Below are 25190 nucleotides of genomic sequence, written 5' to 3'. Positions count from 1 at the left end.
CACCAGAGTGCATAGGCTGTTGGCGTTTGGCTGCCTCACAGGATGGCTTAGCTTTTTGAAGGACTACAGAGAGAAGGCTCTGTCCATACCTGCTCTGGTGGGGAGGCTCTGCCCTCACCTAGCTCAAGTGCTCTGTTGGGGGGGCTCTGCCCTCACCTGTGCTCACAGGTTGTGGGTGCCTCACAGGGCAGCGGTGCTTTCCAAAGGACTACAGTGGGAAGGCCCTGCCCTCTCTGGAGAGGAGGCTCTGCCCTCGCCTGCTTCACCTGTGCTCACCACAGCGTGTGGGTTGTGGGTGCCTCACACGGCGGTGGCACTTTCTGAAGGACTCCAGGGGGAGGCTCTGCCTCACCCGCCTCCCCACCCACCGCACGCCCCGCTGCACTCCAGGGCCTGCCCATCGCAGGCACACCTCGCTGCCAGTCAGCCCTGCCGGGCGGCAGAGACAAGGCAGAAGGCACAGTGCTCTGGCAGCTCTCAGCGAGCAGCCGAGCGGGACGGGCCTCCAGCGCGGACGCCTGGAGCTGGGGGTCGAGCCGGCGCGACGCCTCTTCCCTCTCCCCTCCGCGGTACTCACAGCCCGTCTCCTTCTTGATCTCCTCGATCTCCTCGTCGCGGAGCAGCGTGGACGCCCGCGAACCCATCGCGCAGCCTCTCGGCGACTCTCCTCGCTCGGCCTAGAGCCAACCGGCCGGCCAACAGTCCTCGCCCAGGCCAAGCCGCGGCGGCGCAGGAGCCAATCAGCGGCGCAGGAGCCGACACTGGCAGTGACCGTGAACGCCGCCCGGCGCCCCTTCTTATCACCTCATGCGCCCCGCCCACTCGCTTCGCGCAGGAGCCCCGCCCACAGCGTCCGGTCACGCCCACCGCGCGCCCGGGCACAGCGCGACCCAACCCGCGTCCTCCTGCTGCGTTCCTCCCCCTTCTGATTCTGACGTCACTCAGGGCGGTTCCGAAACTACGCCCCGAAAACTACAAATCCCAGCAGGCAAGGTCACCCTGGTGGTCTTACATCCGGGGCATTGGTGGTTGCTTAGTGACATGGTCTGGGCCCAGAATACAAGTTAGTTCTGAAATCCTCTTAAACTCTTTTTTGGTTCCCTTTTTCTCATTATAGTGGACTGTGAGGGTTTGTACTAGGGGGAGTTTAGGCATCTTAGAGCCGTAGCCTGTGCAGGTCTACTCAGAAGTAAATCCCATTATAGTTAATGGGGCTTACTCCCAGAAAAATGAGGATAGGATTGGGCTGTAAGAGCCCTAACCTGTGAGGTCTACTCAGAAGTAAATCCCATTATAGTCAATGGGGCTTACTCCCAGGAAAGTATGGATAGGATTGCAGCCTTAAAATGTAATCCTGTACACACTCAGCCTTTTCAGCCACATTAGACGCTGTTCCAGAACCACCTTTCAGAGCGCGATACCAGAGTCTTTCGAGACTGAAGGTTGCCAACTACACACTCAGCCAGGAGTGAGTCAGTCCTATTGAACTCAATGGGGTTTATTTTAGAGTAGGTGTGTATAGGACTGTGCTCTTGGAGCCCAAGCCTATGCATGTCTACTCAGAAGGCATTAGTGTCAATGGGGCTTACTCCCAGGAAAGTGTGGATAGGATTGGGCTTTTAAATATCATCTTTTTGCCTGTCCCTGTCAAATTAGGACCCAATCCTATCCAATTTTCCAGTGCTGGTGCAGTTGTGCCACTGGGGCATGTGGTGCATCCTATTGTGGACGGGCAGTCACTAGGGCCTTCTTAAGGTATGGGAACATGTGTTCCGTTACCACAGGGTTGCATTGTGGCTACACCAAAGCAGGAAAGTTGGATAGGATTGGGTCCTTATATGTCAGTGGTTCCCAACCTGGGGTATGTGTACCCTTTTAGAGGTATTATAGGGGACCTTTATGGGTACTTGAAAAAGAATTGAATAATGGTGGGAAAAGGCAGGTCTGTATTAGAATGTCTTGTAGGGCTAAAGTGAGGGGTACAATTTATGGAAATGGGCTGTCAAGGGCTACACAAGTGAAAAGAAAGTTGGAAACAGCTGTTCTATGTAATATAGTTTTAATTTTAATAAGTAATATAGTATTTAAATTAACCACATGAAATCAATATACAAGTGTTTTCAGGTTTTACTTTGTCATTTTTATATCCTTAGGTTTTGGGGTGCCTTGTCCCCTTTTGTGGTTATGACATCTGGTTACTCTGTCTGGAGTCCCTGCTTGTTATAGGACTGAGGGTGTGGTGTGGCTCTAAATCCTTTTATGTGGTTGAATAGTCTAAAATGGCTTCCAGAGTCAACCATGAGGTAGATGCTTCCTCTGGACTCGAGGAAGGAAATGTGAACTGTGGTTGTATAGTTTGTGCTTGCTCTCTTATAGGATGGTGTTTTGAGGGTATACTGTTTTCAAACCAAAACTTAATTGATAAGGGCAGTTCTTATTTTGGAGAGGGAAGGTGCAAACTTTTTGTTTTGCGTTTATAGTATTTTGATCTAAGAGGCAAATCTTTCCTGCTGAGTTTTCTCAAAGAGTGAGGTGGGCCTGGTTTGATGGGGCAGTGATCTCAGCCCCCCCCCCCAAAATGTGTCAAACATTGGTGCAAGGGCAAGTAAAACCTTGTTTTGATAAGCTTAAATTTCTCCCTGAAATTCAGCCTGTTTGTGGCATTGCTCTGCATTTTTTAAAAATTTGCCTCTGCCTAGATTTAAGTCATGAATGTTATGGTATATCTTCTCTTGTAGCAATTTGACTATAACTGTAGTGGTATGTGCAGAATGTGTGTTGTGTTTTTTTCTAGTTGTAGCTTACAGAAACATAGTGTGAGGGCCCAATCCTATCCAGCTTTCCAGTGCCAGTGCGATTGTACCAATGGGTTATGCACCTCATCTTGGGAGGAGGCAATCACAGAGGCTTCCTCCAGGTAAGGGCTGCACTGCATTTGCATTGGTGCTTGACAGTTGGATGGGTTGGGCTGTAAGAATTCTTGTTCTTATGGCAGTGGAGAAAAGAAGACTCAAAGGGCCAACAGTTACCTGTCTAAACACAGTAACTGTGTTTACACAGATAGCAGCTATCTTAAATTCATTTTAAAAATGAAGATCTGTGACAGATATGTTACTTGCCTTGGCCCTAAAACCAAGTCAGCTTTGAGCTGAAATGAGTATGCCTTAAGTAGATTAGTTCAACTAAACAAGGTTTAAACCATTTTAAAACTACATAGGTTTGTAGGCATGGCTATAAGTTCCACAGTTTTACTTCAGTCCAAGGTGACCAGATGCAATGGAAGGTAGAGCGCCTGTACCTTTAACCACTGTATAGAAGAGGGAATTTTGGCAGGTGCAGATTTTTAAACCCTTCATGTTGAGCTGCACCTGCCAAAATTTCTTCTTCTATATACAATGGTTAAAGGTACAGGCACTCTGTTCTCCATTGCATCTGGTCACCCTGCCTCAATCCTACTTCTAAGTTCCATTTCTCCCAGTTGTATGGTGGAGCCCATTTGCTGGTATCAAAATAGAACTCTTGTCTGATTTGCATTTGTAGAGGTTTGTCAGATCCAGAGGAAAACAGTAAACCCCAAGTGATGTGATGCCCCAGGTGATGTGATTGTTAGCTACATTCAGTAGCTTTGTATTGCTCTGAAAGAAGGCATCTCATGACTTGTAGAACCAGTTTTGTGGAATGTCAAGCCTTTCAAATAAGAAGTTCCTCAAAGTCAGTAATAACTTGCAGGCTTGCTTGAGGGTTTATGTGACTTGTAATGTTATTGAGATTGTTTTCAGTTTCTGGCTTAAAGATCTCAACTAGGCAAGACCTGTGAATATATGTGCACAAAATTTTAGTGATTGTGATAGCAATTGGTGCAAGTTCTCAAAATAATGGAATTTACTGAGAAAACTTTGTCCAAAGGTTGGCTCTGTTGCTTGAGGAGACTTGCTAGTTGAAGCAGTTGATCTTGCTAGTAGATAATATAGCACATGTTATAGCACATGATAATATAGCACATGTTATAGCACATGATAATATAGCACATGTTATAGCAGGGGTGTCAAACATAAGTCCCTGTTTGACACCATGGGGGCTGGATGTGGCCACCAGAAGCTTTTTATCTGGCCCTCAAGCTCTCAGCTGGTGAGCCTTGCTGAGGTGTTACTGCTAAAAGGGCAGCCCACTTGAAAATTGAGCTCTCCCATATCTTGAAGTATGATCAAGATTTGTATATTTTCTCTTCTGTCATTTGCAGCTAATGAGTTCCTAAATTAGAAAAAGTGCTTATTTTTGGTCATGCCCTGTTTGATGACATCACTTCCTGCCTAATGAAGTCTGAACAGAGGTTCATGACTTCTGGCCCTCAGCAGGCATCATGAATGCTATTTGGCCCTCTGTGTGAAACGAGTTTGACACCCCTGTGTTATAGAGCTAGCTAAGTGTAGAGATGTCCTCTTCCCACTTCAAAAATAGACTGCAATTTTGTTTGGCAAAATAAAATTTTCTCCTCTTTAGAGACACTTTTTAAAGTGATTTCAGCTTGTATGAAGTTTCATTTTTTATAAAATCTGAATCAAATGGTAACATTTAAAACTTTGATAAGAGATGTATTGTATCATAGCTTTTACACATTGTCATGTACCTGTAGCTTTTCAAAACAGAGCATTAAGCTTAGAAATAAATCAATTTGCAGATGACTCAAGTGTAGTTTAAGATGCTTATACCCCACTTAATGCCAGGTGGCCTCAAGCTCATTTAGAATAAAGCTTAAAAATAGTACAAAATAAGAAGGGATAGTGTAATCCCGTCCGGAATTGACTGAATGCCTTTTTTTAATTGATAGACCATTAACCAATTTATTCTTATTTCCTGTCTCCTCTTTAAATTAAAGGTAGTCATCTCATCAACTTTGGTTCCTGAAATTTTAATCCAGATCCATTGCTACTATAATTCATAAATATCTAAAAGTTAATTACCTTTTTATGTTTTCTTCCAGGTCACATCAGTAGCCCTGGATTTTTCTGTAGTACCTTGGGGCTGACCATTTGCTTGAGCCTCTGTGTTCATTTTCACTAAACATTTCTTGCTGCAAGGGATGCTGACCTTTAGCGCACTTTTACATCTATATGCCTGTGATTCTATAATTTCATAGAACAACTTTTCCAAAGACCAAGCCCATTGATATCATTGTTTTTGTTGTTGTACTACTTATTCCCTATATGAAATTTAGTTAGATTTTTTGTTACCCCTTAGAGTGATTTTTTCAACTTTACAATGTGTCTTTTTTTTTTTTTTTTGCACATTTCAAGAGATAACTGAAGATTTCTCTATTTTAATTTCTTCTCTAGGCTAAAAGTTGAATACCTTGGCAAATGAAAAGTATAATGGATCCTATCAGTGATTACCACTTCCTCAATGGCATTCTGGGAAAAACTGTGAAAGTCACATTGAAATGTGCCACATTCCAGGGAGTACTGCAGCATGTGGATTCCAGCCGAAGTATCTTTCTGAACAGAGGTTCTGCTGTCACTTGGAACTAAACCTGTATCTACTGAAAATCATTATTTGACTATTAAAGATTCCCATGGAGTCTTCTATAATATAATGAATTGCCAACTTCTGAATTTTCAGAGCCCACTCTGTTCTCTTGCAGTAATCTGCACTGGAAATTTGGTGTATACTTGGTGTATAGGTTGTCAAATGGCTCCATAATAGTCTTTGAATAGCTATCGTATGGGTTCTTTTATACAAAATACACAGATGTGTAACATTAATGTGAAAACTAGCTCTTAGAACTTGTGATCTCACATTCTTTTCTATATAAGTGGAGCTGTTTGCACAAATCATTTCAGTCCAGCCCAGTGAGCACTTCTTGGCTATCCCTGATCAAAAGATAATGTTGGCAACCTTCAGTCTCGAAAGACTATGGTATCGCGCTCTGAAAGGTGGTTCTGGAGGCCTCTGATCTTGCTCACTAATATATTTTATTGCTGTCCTTTCATTTTTAATTTTTTTTTAATTACTGGCTTATAATTGTTTTTATTACGGTTTTGGTAGTCATCTTATGATGATGATACATCTTGAAAGGTGGAATATCAGTGTGTAAAATAAATGTTATAAAGTATTGGAGAGTTGGGTGTTGTATTCAGATTGTAAAGTTAAGTACTTCTTAAATTCAATATAGTATTCCCTTTTAAAAAGATAAAGCAACTGTGTATTGATTTGCCTGCTTGGCTGAAATGCTGGTTTTTGCTTTTTGTTAAGCAATACTGTTTTGATATTTAGGTGTGTATGGAAAGGCTCAAAGAAAGAAGCAGGAATACTAGCATTTTTCACTAGTGGTGGTTTTTATGTGATTAGCAACCTAATCTTATGCATGTTTTCTTGGAAGTAAGTCCCATTTAATTCAGTGGGATTTACTTCTAGCTAAGTGTGCATAGGATTCAGTCCTTAAATATCCCAAATTCCAGAGAGTTCTGGAATTGGGGAAGGAAATTAGTATTTAATGTGCCTGTTCCAGGTGGAGCAGGATTCATTTCTTCCAATGATTCTATGTGCTGTCACTTCCCATTATGAGGAGTGGTGATCCTGGGTGAACAGAAGGGAGGCTGTATGGGTCAGAACACAGTCTCGCATTTCTTATCTTGGTCAAAATTAGACAACCCTAAGCACTGGAAATGCTGAAAGTTATCATGTTTGTAAGCTGTAGCCAAAACAACCAAAGAAAACAAAATTCAGAGATCGGTCACAGGACTACTGTATATAGTAAAACAATGGGTTTTTTAAGCCTTCTTGTTTTTGCAGACTGAATACAGAATAGTCTTTCCTAATACTGAACATTATTCATAATAACAAAATTTAACTAATTGCTTAAAAATTACTGAGCAGTTACCCTCAAGTCATACATTCTTGCTTTGTCCTCTTGAACTTTGTCATTGGAAGTCTGCAAATTGGACTGTTAATGGCTTGAGATTTGTTTGTCTAGATTAGTGGTTCTCAAACTGGTGGGTCATGACCCACCAGTTCGTGTAACACTTCCCCTGTCGCTTTAAGGGGCAGGGGAAGGGGAGGGAGGCAGCGATGCAATCTACAGTAGGTAAAGGGCGGCGTTTTGCACTTACTTTCAGAAGGCAGGGCTGCAGCAGGCTGCAGGTGGTGTGGGGAGCCCTGTGCAACCCTGTACAGCGCTCCCCGAGCCTTGGAACTTTAACTAGAAGTGGGCACAAAGTACTTCCATTTTGCAGGAGGTGCTTTGCACCCACTTTTAGCGAACGTTCCCTGTGCATGGCTGCGCAGGGCTCCCCACACCACCTGCAGCCTGCTGCAGCCCTGCCTTCTGAAAGTGCAAAGCGCCTCCATCACCCCCCTTAGCGACGCAATCCTGTGGATCGTGTCACCATCCTAGCCCCTCCCCCGTAAGAACTTGCTGAGGGAGTAAAGCTCCCTCAAAGTTTGAGAACCACTGGTTTAGATTAAATGTGATCAGATCTTGAGTGTTCGATCTTAAGCAAGAGTGAATTTCAACATCATTGGTACTGAAGAATGGAAATATATCAGAATTTTATTCAACTGGACAAGAAACTAATCTTTGTGCTGACTGAGTTACTCAATAATTGGCATTTACTGATAAATTCTAATATTTTGAGGCATTTATATGGTGGAACTGACTCACTCAATCATGCATGTAGGAATCTCCTCCAACTCTGTCTCCTGTTGAACTCTGTGCATACCAATCACAGCTGTCTTGTCTGTTTTATGTGGTATCTGAGGGTCCAATACTATCCAATTTTCCAGTGCCGGTGCTGCTGAGCCTATGGGATATGCATGCTTCTTGTGTTGGGGAGGCAGTCTTGGAGGCCACTTCAAGGTATGGGAACATTTGTTCCCTTACTTTGGGGCTGCATTACCACTGCCCCGGTGCTGGAAAGTTGGATAGGATTGGGCTCTGAGTTAGCTATGACAGAAAGGACAAATAGTGTTAGAATTTCATTCTTAACATAGCAGCAGCATGTTTCTTGAAACAGTGAGATGGGGTTCTTGGATTTAAACAAGTATAATCCAATTGATGTTTAAGATCAAGTATTCAAGCTCACCTGGTATGTGGGTTGCAACCTGAAACTGCATTATTCACTTTTGGTGTGAAGCTCCGCCAATTTCAGTAAGGTGACAATAAATGTAAACAATAAACAATACATACATACACACAATCCTAAAATTTGAGTCTAGCAGTACTTTCATTCTTGTAGAAATGTTCCAGAATTAATTCTTCTACTGTAATTTAACATTTATTTAGAACATCTACACTTTATGAAGGATCAACACTAGGTGCTGTGTATAGCATAGAAGTGATAATACTACTTTAGGTAGGCTGATACTTGTGGAACCTCAGTATCCACTGATTTGACTCACCACTGATACTGAGGTCCTCCTTTAAATGCTTTGTAACAAGGGAAAAAGCACCAAAATCCAGTTTCCTACCTTTGTGCTGTTAAATAATTATTTCATTCCACAAGATTCTATTATTCACCCCATTTAGTGACTGAATGCAGTATAGTGTCTATACCAATGCATTCTGTGAGTGACACTGGAGGAGCAAGGAACCTGGAAGTGGGTCTTTAAAGCTATTCTTCCACTGCTTTGGTACCCAGATTTTTTTATCCACTGGGGGTTCCAGAATGGCATCCACTGGGGGTTCCAGAGTACAGGTTGGCACAACCTGTACTCACAGCTTGATCTTGACTTAGAAGCCCTTTAATGTAAATGAGAGCTTGTCTAAAGTAAACATTTAGAATTACAGTTAAAGAAATATGGCACCAAATGAAGGAAACAGTGTTGATGTGGGATAACATTAGGATGTAGTTAATGTTTAACTGGTAGTAGAAGGAATTGGAGCTGTGATGGTATAGAAGAGGCTTTAAAAAGAAGTGGGTTGAAAGGCTTATGCAGGAAGTGGATGATGGGGGAGAAGGGAATGAGTAAGCAGTTGTTCTTGGCATTGGGCATGAAATGGTGGTAGGTGAAAGTGCAAGAGGGGAACAAAGTAACGAATGATGAGCTTTCAGAAAGAGAACTGAATTTCCTCAATGTCAGAGAAAATTAGCAATCTGGTAGTAATGGTGAAATTTGCTGTTCCAAAGAATGTATCTACTATGTTATGCAATCCTTTTCAGATGAAATCATGTACTTGCTGTAAAATAACTCCCGCTTAGAACTTTCACTTAGCTAAAGGCTGCTGTTGTAATCATCTGTTAAATCTTCCATTTAACATTGGAAGTGACTGAGATTAGAGTTAAAATTGCATAATAAGTGCCCACACTTTTGACCAGTGTGCCATTAAGCAACTTGTGAAAAGAAGAGGGGGGAATTACCTAGATACATACAATCAAAAATTAACTTGAATGTACTGTATGTATTCAAAATTCTTACAGGTAATAAGACTATAGGAAATCCTCACTATAAATAAGCAAATTGTACAAAAAAAGCAAAATGAAGTTGAACTCTTCAAAAGTTGCAGGAATGCTTAGGCAGGGATAGTATTTTATAACTCAACTTCAATCCTTATCATACAGGGTCCTCCTAGGGATTGTTACATGTGAAGCAATTACTGTCATTTTAAAATCAAATGCTAACTTTTTTGCTCCAGTAGAAAGAGTTAACATTTTCCTTACTGCATTTGTTTCCTTCAGTCAAGAACTTGGAAATTGGCACACATGTACCAGGAGTAAAGATGTTTTTTGGCCATGAAATTGTTAATGGTGAGAATATTTATACTTAGAAATTATCTGCTGCTTTTGTGTTATGCCATTTGGAATTTTCTTCCCACTTTCTAGTAAGGTTTCTTACTCTGGAATGTCAACTTCTAATTCTCCCGTTGGGAAATGTTTAGTTCATTATACTCAATGTTAATTAAAGTGCAGAAAAACTTTAACTCCCAAGAATATTTTCAGAAGTGTTGTATAGTTGTAACAAAAAACACACGCATGCGCGCGCGCGCAAACACACACACAATTTGCATAAGCCTTTTCCTTTTTCGTTAGAAGTAAATTAAAATTGACTACAACAGAAATCCTTTAGCATTCCAAATATCTGTAATTTTATTACTGTAAGCAATGCAATTGAATTTGCCTTCAATCATAAAGAGAATCGTTGGTCTGAACTGGCATGAATGCATGCAAGCTGAATTGCAGTGCAATCCTATCCAATTTTCCAATGCTGGTGCTGCTGTACCAATGGGGCATGCAAGGCATCCTGGGGTGGAGGAGCAGACATAGAGACCTCCTCAAGGTAAGGGAACATTTTTTCCCTTACATTGGGGCTGCATGATGGCAGCACCAATGCTGGAAAGTTGGATAGGATTGGGCCCTGAGTCATTTATGAATTGACCAAGTCCATTAATTTTGCTACTTTATAAACTTTTTGTTGGAGTTGAAAACATTTAAATATTTTTAATATTAATCCTACTCTAAATTTAGACATGGAGGTTTTTAAAAAAAAATCAATAAATGAGCTATTAATATCTAAATCTTTATAGGATTAATAAATCACATTGGAAAGTCTGGATATGTTGGTCTATAAGAATCAATTCCAACATTCTGTAAAGATCCATGGTCAACAAAATTCCAGAAGAGAGCGGGGAGGCCATTTTGTTGCTGCAAAGTTGAAATATACATTAATCTTTCTGTATTTTTTGTGGATCCTTAAGGCAATGATATGTTCACCCATGATCATAAAAACAGTTATTGGAGTGATTCTGGTGTCTTGTGCCAATGACATGTTCTTTAGGCTCAGTGTGACTATAATAAGTTGGTTTAATATATAACAGTGGCTAAGAGACTTAGCTATGAACCAGGAAATCTTTTACAAATATTGCCTCTGCAGTGAACTCTGCAAATGGCCTTAAGTAAGCCTCTCTCAGCTTCAGCACCCCCAACTTCAAAATAGATTGGTATTACAAAACCCCCTGCAAGACGAGTACAGTAAGGATTATTGCATGTTGAAGAGAATTTATCACTCCGAAAAAGGCCCTATATAAACATTTTTATAAAAGGGTACTGATTTATGTCACTGACATGTTTCATTAGGACGAAGGCTGAAGATCATACTGTGAACACGTAGATAGGAGGTTCCAAACTTTTGGCAACTTCTTTTGAAATATTCACCAGCCTCACCGTGATTGATAACTGTAGTATAGACTTTACAATACTTGAGTTATTTGTACATCATCATAGAATCTTGGTAAGTTCTACATGTGCATAACTGAGGCTGAGGAAAATTGACTTACCCAAAACATACCCCAGAGTTCTTAAGTAAATGAGGTTGATGCCAAGTCTCCTGGACTTGGCCACTTGGGCAAACTGCAGTATAATCCTATGCATGAAAATAAAACCCACCGAATTTAAGGAAACTTAATCCCAAGTAACTGCATAGTGTTGTAGTCCTCACTGAGGGAAATCTATGTCATTCTCTTTGTAGGTTAGAACAATTGTGATGGGAGAGTAGAACAATGATTTAGAGTTGTTTTGAGTCCATGAGGTGCAGAGAATTATCTAGGAATAGGTCATTTGAAACTCCTTTCTCTGTTCTCTGAATTTTCTGTGCTTTCTCTTTTACCCTAATCTATTTTCAAACTCCTGAATACCTTCCATTCTGCCCTCTTTTTCCTGACCTGATTCCCATATCCTAAATAGGTACTCTGTTGCTGAGATCATAATAGAGTAATTCTAGCTTTCTCTGTAATAAAAATAAGCTGTTTTAGGAAAACTTCTGGAGAACAGACCAGTGTATTCCACTTCTGTAAAAGTTTTGTATTTAACACATCTATGATTCACATAACCCCCTTCTATTGCCCTGTAGAGTGAATGCTTATTTTTCATCATGTTCTTCTGACCCTTAGTAGTTTGCTTGTTTACCTGTTGCCATCATGATTGAATTCTTCAATTGCCAGCAGAGATTTTGGCTTGTCTTCAACTTTGGAAGGATTATGTAGTTCTTGGCTGAAGGCTAGTTCTGTAATAGAAGCTGTTGATTTTATGTTTCAGTGGAATTACTTGATGACCTAAAACAACATGCTGCAGAAGAAAAGGCAATTCCCACCAGGTACTTATGAAGACTTTTGTTGATAGTTTCTAGGAGTTGGGGAGTGTTGAGCTCTGGATGGAAAACTGAATCTGTATACTCAAACCAATGCTATTTCCAGTCCATGGAAGAAAATAATTGGATTGTGCGCTACTTCCAACATGGACTACATAAGCCATTCCCCTATAATTTCCACAGAATGGCAAGCAAACACTGTTCCTTGGTTTTGCAGTTGCAATTTTAAAATGCTCTATGTTTCCATGTTCAGCTTCTCATTATCTTGTTCTTAGCAATAGAATTGTGGAAAGAATAAAACTATGTTTTAAAGCATATGTTTTAAAGTATCATGCTGTTTTTTTACAAAAATGTTGCCTTAAAACGTTGCCTTGGATCCAGTAGCATATTTAGTGTATTTGACACCCAGGGCAGATCCATGTGCAACAGGCATGTACCACATTTGTTTTATTGCTCTCAGCTCTTCAGAAAACCAAGATAGGTATCAAAGCCTACTAAGTGTGAAAAGGCATCTAGGAGCAATTGTTTCAACCATCCATGTTGTGTTTTTCCCAATTCCAGAGACCAGCTAGGAAACTTTTTCCATGAGCAGAAAATATCCTTAGAGCCATCCAAAAGCCACTTATGTCAAAGGCAGACTATCTGACCAAGTCTTCCATCCCTGCAATAGGTTGTTAATGGTGATGGAAGCCTAAACCTTACCAGGCTGTGATTTATCTGAACTATAGGCCATCCCACTCACAGATCACCCCTTCTGTCAAGTACAGAAAACAAATGGAGAAAATGCTCCACCAAATATATAGGGTCAATTGCTATCTGATATGGGTCCATGATTTTTCATTAGGGCCATGAGGGGGACTTGGGTATCCATAGTTAATGGTCTGGTCTTGATCTGCTTATGATTCCATGCTGGTCAATATAATATGTGAGTAAATCAGGGGGCTATTTAACTCTCTAAACAATTTTTCCCCTGGTAATACCACAACTTACTAATTTTCTTGATGCTTCTTCTACAACCCAGAAGCTTTCAGGCTCTTGCCACAGTAAAATGTTGTTCCAAAAATAATAGGCTACTTTATTCATTTTGTGTTTCTTTTCCTTAGGATAAGGAAGACAGCAAGCTATATTCCTTAAATCTAGACTTTCTCGACAATAAAGTCTGCTGCTGTGTCTCGGGTGTTCCCTGTCTTTCCCTGTCTTTCCACTCTGCCACCTCAAGCTCTTTCTTCCTCTGTCATCTTTGCCATTGATCTTACTGTTTGGTTTTCTTTTTGGCTATAGACTTTTCTTCTTTATTATGTGGACTTTTGAATAATTGACCAATAGGTAAAGCTCTTGAGAACTGCCAGATCTGCTGCCAAGAAAGATGTGAATGTTTTACTAGAAAGTAATTACTGCTTGTAGAACAGAACATTGCATACTTTTAAACTAGTGTTTGCTAAAGTATAACCAATATCCTATTTGTAATTTTACACTTATCATTATAATATCGATACTGATACTAATGTCTTTTACAGGGAAGTTCCAACTGCCGTACCATCTGTAATAGGCAGAGGGGAACCACTGAAACAGAACATTGAAGGTCTTAATGCTGTTTCCCAAGAGAGGCAGCAGCTCAGTTTGGATAACATCAAATGTTTTTTTCCAGGTAACTACCAGAAATTAACCCCCATGTTCAATATATTCCAGTGCTGTCATCTTAGGTAATTTTGGAGACCTAGGGTTTTTTGTTTGCTTTTGATTTCAGGTACTCAGCACACAAATGGATAGGACTTTAGTGTTTTTCTGAACACATTTTTTTTTTTTTGGGGGGGGGGGGAATTGTACATGCCCAATTTTCCTGTGTGTTCTCTAATGTGTGGAAAAAACCCCTATACAACTGAATACGTGTATATAGCTCTCTGTATGATCAGGGACCCTTCAACTGTATGCACGGGAACTTTTTTAGGACATTATTATTATTATTAAGAATTCTATATGCTGCTTTTCAACAAAAAAAGTTCACAAATTGGTTTACAGGCAATCAAATAGTTAGAAGGCTCCCTGTCAAAAAGGGCTCACAGTCTAAACAGGTGCAGAAGAACTCCAGCAAACAGTATGCTGAATGTGTGACAATCAGGCATGTGCAATCTTGTTCCCGTTCCTGACATTAGGTATATCCGAACAATTCCCCCCAAAAATGATTGCAACTTATGGGTAATCCATTTGTTTTTTTCTGTACACGTGTGGCTGAAGGACATATTGGACTACCATTGGCCTATTAGCTAAAGGGCATATTCCAGACTGGCACAGTGTTATAATATGCACCTGTGCAAATGAACACTTTCAAAACAACCTGTATTTAGTTGTGAATTTTAATAAGTATAATAGATACTGTAAGCATTGTTAAGAGGTTCCAACTCCTTTTCAGGGATCCTCCCAATACCTTTCTAAAGGGCTCACAATCTAAGATAGACACTGGATAGAGAGACGCTGATTTTCTTCTCACATAACATCAGAACTAGGGACAGCCACTAAAACTGAGTGTTGGGAGAGTTAGGACAGACGGAAAAAAAGCTTCTTTACCCAGTGTGTAATTAGTCTGTGGAACTTCTTGTCACAGGAAGTACTGATAGCATCTTGCCTAGATGCCTTTAAGAGGGGATTGGACAAATTTCTGGAGGAAAAGTTCATCCCAGGTTACAAGTCATGGAAGGTATGTGCAGGCTCCTGGTTTTAGAGGTAGGCTACCTCAGATTGCCAGATGCAGAGGAGGGCACTAGGACACAGGTTGTGTGTTGTTGCCTTGTGTGCTCCCTAAGGCATTTGGTGGGCCGCTGTAAGTTAGAGGAAGCTGGACTAGATGGGCCTTTGGCCTAATCCAGCAGGGCTCTTTTTATGTTCTTAAAAGCGCACCACTTGTTCTCAGGGTTCTGGGAACTGAGCATATACCAGATCAAAATAAGGGACAGGCTATACATTACAAAAAATGTGACAGTTTGGCCTTTTTAATTCATTTTCTTTGAACCAATGAGGTGAGGCAGAATGGCTTGAAACTATGGTAGTGGATTAGGAGGACTCCAGCAATAGGTCCCTGCCCTGTCTCTGATCTTGCATACTCTATATTGTTCTTTAAAAACTTTCATTGAAATGTGGGTGTGTATTATGTGGGTGTACAATACCTTGTATGTAAATCCAGTGACTTTAAAAAGCTTTTTAAGTGTTGTTGTTGTTGAGAGAAGAATCCAGAGCAGGTGGTGTTAGAGATGGCAATCATCCTCCATAACTGAACGGGACATGACAGGGTGCCAGACATCGGCCTCAATCAAAATGAACACCTGCTTTACCATTTATTTTTATTTCATAGTGTTGTGAATGGGAAGATAGTCCAAACTGCAATACTTGTGCAATACTGTTACATCAACTTGAAATAAGGATTTGCACCGCCTTTTAAACTGGTTGTGTGGTTTTAATGACTCGGCTCTGAATTGTAAAACAGTGTTTAAATTGCATAGCACTCATATATAGCCAATTTTAACTTTTATTTCTTGTCCTTTAAAAACTTGATCTGGAACTTGTTTGCTTTTGACTCACTTTTTTCCAATGGCAAGCAAAAAATATTTTGTTTACAGTTGCATCTTGGCCAGTGAGGATCCAGCAGCAATTGTGCCTATAAAAGATGCATTTGAGCAAACTGCATCATCACTAAATGCCATTTGCCCTTAAGCAGTTTCTTAACTGTATTTGTTCTGTAAATCAGTGGCTCTCACATGTTTAGCACCGGGACGCACTTTTTAGAATGAGAATCTGTCAGGACCCACCAGAAGTGATATCAAGTCCGGAAGTGACATAATCAAATAGAGAAGGTTTTAACAATCCTCGGCTGCAATCCTACCCACACTTACCCAGGAGTAAGTCCCATTGACTATCATTGTTATACATAGTAGCTTGATAAAAGTACAGGTCTGTAATTATTTCCCCAAATGCGGTCACATACCAAGGTAGCATCAAGTCTAATATATTAAAATTAAAATATTGAAATGAATGGGGACCCACCTGAAATTGGCTTACGACCCACCTAGTGGGTCCCAACCCACAGTTTGAGAAACACTGCTGTAAATACTTCCAATTGCCTCTTCATAGTTTTCGTTCTTTGCAAAGGAGGAAGTGCAGTGTATTTTTGGAAAAATGAGGGAAACAGAACATTTTTAGTATGGCATTTTTATTGCAGAGAGAGACCAAGAACAGGATATAAAATATGTTGTCATCGATCAATTCCAGAAGAACTTTGGTTCTGCTGTGAGTATAGTACTATCACTTTTACTTATGTTTTATGTCTCATTTTGGATGTTGCAGTGCTTTCCTTATGGCTGTAAATTGTATATTAGATCTTGGGTGTGAGATTTTATATGCAACCCACTGCCTGAAGATTGTCACCTGCAGTCCTGTTTACTTTTAAAATCCCAAGATTTCAGTATGCAAAGTTTCAGCTATTGTTTCCTAGCTTATATTGGGCTCTGTGCAAAGAAAGTTAGTCATGATTAAGCACCACTGAAATAAATGAGGATAGAAAATTAATTTCTAAAAGAAATGATCTTTTCTTTTTTCCTGGGAATCCTGTATAGTGTGGAGAGGGGCTAAGGATTTCTAATAGTATGCTTGGTGTTTTTGCCAGACTACAATTCCCAGAATTCCGTGGAGGAAGCTGTGACAATTAAAGTGGTACAAAATGTTTGTTGTTTAGTATTGCCTGTAATAGGGCTGGCCTTATAATGAGGTGAACCAAGGCAGTAACTTTAGGCAGGGAAGCAGCAGTTGTCACTACTCCCCACAACCTGCCATTGTGGTTCCCTTATCTACCTTCTGCCCTGGCTCATTGTATTCTGTTTTCTCCTCAGCACCCTATAGTTGAAAGGGGGGGGATAGGGATAGAGAATAATGTGCTTTACTGCATAATTGGAAGTGTGTCTTTTTAATTATGCAGGGGATGGACAGATAGAGAGATGCTCTTTCCACTCTCACATAACACCAGAACCAGGGGACATCCACTAAAATTGAGTGTTGGGAGAGTTAGAACAGACAAAAGAAAATATTTCTTTACTCATCGCGTGGTTGGTCTGTGGAACTGCTTGCCACAGGATGTGGTGATGGCATCTGGCCTGGACGCCTTTAAAAGGGAATTGGACAAGTTTCTGGAGGAAAAATCCATTACGGGTTACAAGCCATGATGTGTATGTGCAACCTCCTGATTTTAGAAATGGGCTATGTCAGAATGCCAGATGCAAGGGAGGGCACCAGGTTGAGGTCTCTTGTTATCTGGTGTGCTCCCTGGGGCATTTGGTGGGCTGCTGTGAGATACAAGAAGCTGGACTAGATGGGCCTATGGCCTGATCCAGTGGGGCTGTTCTTATGTTCTTTTAGTAATCTGAGTATGGCAAATAGAAAAGGAAAAACCTTCAGCCAGTGGTATGCACACTACAAAAATATATCCTTTAAGGATGAGAAACTATTTATACACAGCTCATTCTTTCATATACTTTCTTAGGATGCAGTTAAAATTGGTGAGTTACAGCACAATCCTATGCAAGTTTACTAAGAAGTAAATTCCACTGCGTTCCCTGGGATTTTACTCTCATATAGAATTGCAGCCTTAGAATAGTGTGCATAGATGCATGCCCTCCATTTAATGACATTTACCCCTTTTATACCCTTGTATATCTCTTGTTTTCTCTCTAGCACCAAACTTGAATTTTGATGCAAATACCTGCCATTTTTGCCCATGCTGCAAAATGTCATGTATTTTAATGTTGCTTATAAATAACTGCAAATGTTCAAGAAGCTGAAACCCAAATTGGTTCCTTATGCTTTAATAACCCTGCTACATTTAATATCCTGCTACATTTGATCTGTGCTGGTTTTAAGCTTCATATTTAACAAAGGAAAATTTCCATGTTAAATAAGGTTCTGTGTGAAACGTGCCCCATGTCCTCCTATTCTAGTAACTTTTTTATTTTTCCCACTTGACATTAGATGATGCACATCAAAAAGCAAAACGTTTGTGGTATAGCAGCAGAGGGTGTTAATTTATGTCGTCATGGAAAACTGTCTTGGCTGCAGGTAAGAAGGCATTTTATCAACATGTTTGTAACTCCTATTTTAATTCCACATTTTAGGAAATGTTTTCCCTTATTATCGATAGCTATTTAAGAGGAACAGGAGAAACTTCTTTTTCAATATAGTAAATGGAGCCTGTGACAGAATGCTGCATCTCAGAAACCCTTGTGCCCCATTGGCTCAGAAAGCCATTCGCTATCCTTCCCCATACCTGTATTTTGTTGGTTTTTTTCCCAATGGACACCTCTACAGTCCGTGGCTGTGGAGGGGCTTCTAAGCATGTTAAGTCTTCATTGGGTTATTTTTATGTGTGTTCCTTTTTCTATAAATGGACCCCCCCCCTCCCAGAAGTAAATATGTTTGCAATCACTAACTTTTCTGTAGGTGATCCCATTTCATGTACTGATAGTGATTTTTGTCTCTAAGTGTCTCTTCATTGTATGGATTCCCTGTTGCAACAGGAAAAGGGATGGGTGGGGGGTCTTCTGTATGTGTTGTGTATTACTTTATCCCTTGAATGCAGCCTAATCCCTCTTTCCTCTCCTTGGCTTTCATTTTTCTGTACCTTTTTTTTCAACCAGCTTTCATAGATTGCAGTCCATGTCATCAAACATATGAAATTAAATTCTTAATAGAATTTTATGTTTCTTAAAATCCTGTTGTCCACTAAAGCAAACTACTGTCCGCTAAAGCTTCAGTAAATGTTTAAAAGATAATAAACACAGTTACAGTTCTGAAACTTATTCAGCCAATCAAACTTGCAATTGTCAAAGATTCTTCCATGAAATTATTTTAGCTGATTTTAATAATGGCATATTTTAATAATAGCAGACTTGCTTAATTTTTGTCTTTGTCCTGCATATTTACCATAGGTAGCAACAACGAGCCACATTTTTTTGTTTGACATCTTTCTTCTGGGAGTGCGAGTGTTCAAGAATGGCCTCCAAATGGTATTGGAAGATAGGAACATTTTGAAAGTATGTATTATTTATCAAGGAATACTCAAGAACGTATATGTGGGAAGAACATGAACTAGAACAGGAGTTCCCAAACTTGGCAGTGAAGCAACCTACGACTGTGGAGGGTCATGAGAATCCTGGTTGTGCTGGTGGCCTCTACAGGCTTCTTCAGGCCTCAGAATGGCCCTCCTAAACCTTTGTCATCCACATCTGATTTCTGGAAGCAAACAAGAAGTAGCTTATGAAAACTGAAAGTGGTTTATAGAGGCTTCTGAGAGCTGCAGAGGCCTGTAGAATGGGTTGCCAGACCAGGAGAGACCTTGGTAAGTAATGAGACTTCTGGAATAGCTCTTATTTGAAGCCAAAACAGTGCAAGGCAGGTGGGAGAGCCTAGATTGTGAGCCACTGTGCTTGGGCTTACAACCTACCAGTGGGTTGTGACCCACACTTATTGAAGCACTGGAATAGAGTAAATGTAGCAAGAATAATCTTTTTTTAATGTTATGTGATCCCACTTTTTTATCCACTACACTGCCTGTTCCTTTCATTCTGTTTAGGTTATCCATGACTGCCGCTGGCTTTCTGATTGTCTTTCTCATCAGTATGGAATTGTGCTCTCCAATGTCTTTGATACACAGGTAGTTTGCCTGGGTGGTTTTTGGGCTATTTTAAAATTTGATTAAGCTGCTTCACTAAGAAATACTTTGCATTTAGGAGCATATGTCCTTTATTTAACTTGCATTTAATGACTCATAAAATCTGATACCTGACAAATGTTCATTCTTAAAGATTAATTAAATGTTGCCTGACGGGGTGATTTAGAGCAGTAACCCTCTATGTTCTGTAATTAGTATGTTTTTCATCAGCCCGTGGCCATGACATACAGACCTCCTTGTTTTCTATCCATAGGTTGCTGATGTTTTACACTTCTCAATGGAAACAGGTGGCTTCCTTCCACACTGCATCAGCACTTTACAAGAGTGCTTGATGCGACACTTCAGGATGCCCTATAAATTCATCTCTTTCCTAGAACAAAGGCGGTGTGCAGTTGAGGTATGTGAGATGGCACTATTCTATTCTTTGAAGAAAAATCAGATTTAAGTATGACAGCTTTAAATATATCTGTTGGGATTATCAATCTGTTTGTTGGGGGTCTTGACAAGCCACTTTGGTGATCTTGCCAAACATGTACAAAATTTTTCAAGAGATGCTTTTGTATGCTTTATATTAGATTGTATTGAGAGTTTCCCTTCCCTTAGACCAGGGGTCTCCAAACTTTTTGGCCAGAGGGCTTTTTGACATCAAATGTCTGGCAAGGTTTTGAGGGCTGGAAAAGAAATTTAAATATAAAATTTATATAAATAAATTAGAGATGGAAGATGTGTGAATAAATGAATGAATGGGCTCTTTCATTCAACCTCTCTGGGCCTTAGAACATCCTCCAGATGCAACCAGAGCATAGTTCCAGTCATGTTTGGCAAAGTGGGCCAGGGGCTTTCAGGGGACAAGAGGCTGGCCGCGGGCAGGATAGAGGCTTGCCACGGGCCGCATCTGGCCCCCGGGCCAGGCTTTGGAGATGCCTGCCTTAGACTAGTGATCTCCAAACTCAGAACCACTGCGTGTCTGCAAAGCTGTCCCTGGTATGAATGGAGCTTACCATTCTGCTGCAGAACTCCTTATCTTTAGCCCTGATCTTCCAGTCATGCTAGCCTGCTGCTTCTGTCCTGAACTTGGGATGCAGAGCCTGCTGGGACAGTGGGCTGCAGAAGTAGCTGCCCTGTGCAACTTTGGAAGAAAATTGGGGCGAAAGATCAGGTACTCCATGGCAAAATGGAAAGCTCCATGACAAAACTTCTGAAGTCTCTTATGGAAACTTAAAATTTATTTATTATTTTAACTCATTCATCCTCGATTGTGCTCCAGGTGGCGTACATGGCTTCTACCTCTCCCCTGCCACCACCCATTATCTTAAACACAATGCTATATCAGCAATTGCATTCTCAATTCCAGTTTTGGAAAAATAATAATTTAATTTAAATAAATTAAAGAATTTAAATATTTTAATGATTGTATGTATATTTGGGACATGCAGAAGAATGCTGAGGTGTGGTTTGTGAGACCCCTTCCACCTGTACTGCTGAATGTGTTGGCTTTGGAAACAGTGTATCTTCTCCCTCTTCGCACGCTACTACTGGATGGAATTATGTCCGATTTAACAACTTTGGTGGATGGATACCTAAATGCGTTTCGGGAAGGGTCTGCAGACCCATTGGGTAGTACAGAGGTACGTACTATCTCAGTAACATCTCTAATGACTGGGATAACCTAATTCCTTGTTGCTGCCAATTTTGTCCTCTTAGTTCAGAATTGCTAACAACTTAGTGGTTGAAAATTCTGTGCATTCATAATTCAATTCCTCTATGCATATCATAAGAATAGATGCCAGTGATTGGTGATTGATTCCTTCAGTATCCTTTCTGTGGTTTATGGAGACAATCACAATTATATTTAGATCTCCTTCAACAAAAAAGAGTGCCTCTCTTCCTATTTTGCACTGCTTTAATATTTTATTTACTGACACTATTTTAACTGAGAAAAGCTTCAATTGAAAACTAATAGGTTTTTTCTGTTTAAAATAGCATGGGGGAGGCATAATGGAGTAAAACTGTGTTGGGGTGGAATCCTAAACTCCTTACCCACACTGTGGTTCTGTTTCCTTCCAGGCCCAACCCCAGCTGCTATTTTAAAAAAACAAACAACCCACCAAGGTCACATTACATGTGCAGGCATACCTAATGTGTCCTTAGTGTTGTAGCCCTGATTCAGTCAGCAACTATGTTATCTCATTTGAGGTGGTCAAAGGTACCTTAGTTATGGCAACTGAATCTGTGCAATGGTAATGCAGGATTCTCACCTTCATTCTCTTCCCTGCAGAATCTGTAGTTGTTATAAATATGCAGTGTGTGCTTAACTATATAACTACAGTTATAGCTGAAACCACAGATACAGTTATATCTGTGGTTTTGAGAATCGATGGAAGCTGAGCTCATGCTTCAGAGGGCCTCCTGGACATGACGAAGTGACTTCTTGTTGTGTCTGTGAAGCCTTCTGAGGAGGCTGGGAAGCTAGTGTGATCTTCAGAGAGCAAGGTGCAGCCTTCAACAAAGTTACTGAGGCACCCCCCCCCCCAAAAAAAAATAAAAAATTCCTGCATCCAGATTTTGGTATCTGAGAGGGATCCTGGAATACATTCTCACAGATACAGAGGACTCACTGTAGTTAACAATCCAAGTATTTATATCAGTTGAGAATGTTAAGGAATGACACTCTTAAGATTATATTAATTTAAGTTCCTATTTGGAGGAGGTGAGCATAATAAAGCTCGCAAGTGACTGTCTTTCCTTATCATTCCCAGGAAAGGGAAAAATTAGAATGGTTTCTGGTTTATTAAAATGTAAAATCTGCCGAGCTTGCTAATCTGCATGCTTACATGTACAATTTTATGTATCATAACAAAAAAGCTTGTCTTTTCCCACTTCAGTTTAAGACAAAAGACACTGGCTCTCCAAGTTATGGATGTCCAAGTTATAGACAGCTGTATTGGTACTTTTGCATAGGCATGGTATGGCTTTTGTGTAAATGCAATAGTGCTGGGCCAGAAAGAACTAGATGTTTCAACAACATACATTTCAACCTTCAGGACCTAACCTGTACATTTATTTATTTTATTTATCACATTTTTTATACCACCCTTCCTCCAAAGACCTCAGGACAGTGTACACAGCTGCTCCCCTCCTTTTGTCCTCACAACATACATAGGGGACAGTTTTGCAGATTGTATAGCTCCATCTACAGCTCTGATCATTATTTGTGTATTTTTAAATTCAGATTTCTTGCATGGAATTGCCTCAAGAGCTACGACAGCTGACAGATGTATACAAGGACCGAAGAGAGAGGGCATTGCAGAAATTCCACCTGAATGAGGAAGGTCTCCTAATCAGAATACCGACGGAGCATCTGGGGAAAAAAACAGCAGAGAAAGAAGGAAATAGCATTGGCTCCATTCCTCCCAATAAGGCAGCATTTCCCAAAAAATCTTACGCTAATTTTGTCAGTCTTTGGGATCTAGTTCAGGATATATCTGAAAGAGTGGAAAATAAATAATTGGAATTATCAGCGGGATACAGTTGGTGGTAGTAATGTAGAATCTGAAATGGAAATGAGAGAAACTGTCTGCTGTAAATCAGAAGAGACTGAAGCAAGCGAAGAGGAACAGTCTTCAAAATCCAAACCACAAACGAAAGTTTCTCTGGCTTTAAAAGAGGAGATCAGACAGTTATTGGCAGAAGACATACAAGTCTCTGCTATGTCTGGCCCTTCACCTCCAAAATGAACAATTCTCCTCCAGTGGCATTCCAAGCTGTAAGACTGCCCTCACCTTCTATAGTGCCACCTTGTCCCACCTCGCATATTACATCATATCAAAATCCCATTCCTTTTAACAACCCAAGGCTATTTTCTCCTTGGGTTCAACATTGTTGAAAGACTGAACAGATTTGGCAATAAGCTTTGTCTTGCCTTCAGAAGCTTGGAAACAAATAGCAGGAATGATTCTTATTACCATTTCTTTGTTCAGAAGATTTCTTTTATTTGGAACAATAATCTCAGGAATTGTGGTTGGGGCTCAGTTCGATGTTAATAGTGTAGAAATTCTTCTTTATGTTGCTAGAATTATTATAGATTGAGGTTTATCATATTCAGTTTGTTCCAAGGAACCTCTGATCTTCGTTATATGTCAGTATTTCATGTTGTCTAAGACTAACTTTCATGTATGTTTCAGTATTACAGTAATTGTATGACAGGAAAAAAGGTGTTTGATCCTTGTTCAAAGGTGTAGCATGGGTTACATATAATTTTTGTTAATAAAATAATTTGTCCAAAGCATTTGCAGCACTAGCCAATTTATATTAGCCGAACTTGGTTAACGTAGTGTCTTGAACAAGAATGTCTGTGTCTTCCATTCTGCATTGTGAAATTGCCTGTAAAGCAATATTAAGTTACTTACAATGGTATTTACCATACCACCCAAAGTATCCAGGGATTTCAACATTATTTAAGCAACATGTCTTTTATAAAGGGAAGGGCAAGCTACTTTTTCTAGTGAAACATCTACAGCCTGATCCTTAATGTGTACTCCAAAAGAAGTTCCACAGATTTCAATTGGAGATACATCCAAGTATGTATGCTTAGGATTGCAACATTAATTATGTAGAATAATACATGGAGAACCTTAGGTTTAAATCCTTGCTTATCTGTGCAGCCTCCTAGTTAAGTATAAGCCTGGTACTGTGCTTTAGCTTCACCTATTTCATGTTTGTTATGTAAGAACATAAGAACAGCCCTGCTGGATCAGGCCATAGGCCCATCTAGACCAGCTTCCTGTATCTCACAGCAGCCCACCAAATGTCCCAGGGAGCACACCAGATAACAAGAGACCTGCATCCTGGTGCCCTCCCTTGCATTGGCATTCTGACATAACCCATTTCTAAAATCAGGAGGTTGCACATACACATCATGGCTTGTAACCCATAATGGATTTTTCCTCCAAAAACTTGTCCAATCCCCTTTTAAAGGCGTCCAGGCCAGATGCCATCACCACATCCTGCAGCAAGGAGGATAAATGCATGTGTGCCACACTAAGAGGAATGTAGTAAATATGTTCAAACTTTAAAATGTAATTTGTATTTTTTTAAAAAAGACATGGGTGGTGGGAAAAAACCTTCAGTCAAACAGAACATTCACTGCCTTAATTCTGTTACCATAAATACACTTCAGTGAATTTATTTCCAAAGTATAGTGGTCTTACAGCCCAATCCTATCCACACTTTCCTGGGAGTAAGTGTCATTGACTCTAGTGGGACTTACTTCTGAATAGACATGCATAGGATTGTGCTTCCAATCATTTCCCACCCCTTGAAGCTTGCAAAGAAATGAATGGGAAAAGATTTTTCACATCGCCTTTGAGAGCAGGGGGGTCTGCAGAATGAGGCAAGTGCTGGTTTC

The 25190-nt window shown here is 40.3% G+C and overlaps 2 protein-coding genes across 5 annotated transcripts in view; one reads left to right on the top strand and one right to left on the bottom strand.

Moving 5' to 3' along the window:
- CHP1 (calcineurin like EF-hand protein 1) overlaps positions 1-796 on the bottom strand; it is a 31607-nt gene extending 30811 nt beyond the window's left edge. The window contains exon 1 of the mRNA XM_066633053.1: positions 578-796. Coding sequence (XP_066489150.1) covers positions 578-644 — 67 coding nt within the window. The 5' untranslated portion in view covers positions 645-796. The remainder of the gene's footprint in view (positions 1-577) is intronic.
- Positions 797-1007: 211 nt separating this feature from the next.
- Positions 1008-23381, top strand: EXD1 (exonuclease 3'-5' domain containing 1). Of its 4 annotated transcripts, none has more exons than XM_066631488.1 (12): positions 1008-1063; positions 5334-5484; positions 9672-9740; positions 12024-12081; positions 13593-13723; positions 16286-16353; positions 18085-18171; positions 19041-19145; positions 19685-19765; positions 20037-20180; positions 21220-21411; positions 23016-23381. In XM_066631488.1, the coding sequence occupies exons 2-12, from the start codon at positions 5358-5360 to the stop codon at positions 23289-23291; spliced, it is 1338 nt and encodes a 445-aa protein (XP_066487585.1). In that variant the 5' UTR covers positions 1008-1063; positions 5334-5357; the 3' UTR covers positions 23292-23381. The 4 variants fall into 4 exon arrangements, with proteins under 4 accessions (XP_066487585.1, XP_066487584.1, XP_066487582.1 ...); XM_066631487.1 differs by having other exon boundaries at positions 5334-5502; positions 21223-21411; XM_066631485.1 differs by having other exon boundaries at positions 5334-5502.
- Positions 23382-25190: the final 1809 nt, after the last annotated feature.

Source organism: Tiliqua scincoides, chromosome 1 (assembly GCF_035046505.1).
Source record: "Tiliqua scincoides isolate rTilSci1 chromosome 1, rTilSci1.hap2, whole genome shotgun sequence".
Lineage (NCBI taxonomy): Eukaryota > Metazoa > Chordata > Lepidosauria > Squamata > Scincidae > Tiliqua > Tiliqua scincoides.
The sequence above is the reverse complement of the archived record's forward strand: the minus strand, read 5'-3'. Positions and strand labels throughout refer to the sequence as shown.

Bases quoted from the DNA above. Each gene is read 5' to 3' on its own strand.
- EXD1 (XM_066631485.1), top strand. From the start codon at position 5,358: ATGAAAAGTATAATGGATCCTATCAGTGATTACCACTTCCTCAATGGC. The intron at 19,146-19,684 runs GTATGTATTATT...CATTCTGTTTAG, and splicing joins AAGATAGGAACATTTTGAAA to GTTATCCATGACTGCCGCTG. The intron at 20,181-21,219 runs GTATGTGAGATG...TGGGACATGCAG, and splicing joins AAAGGCGGTGTGCAGTTGAG to AAGAATGCTGAGGTGTGGTT.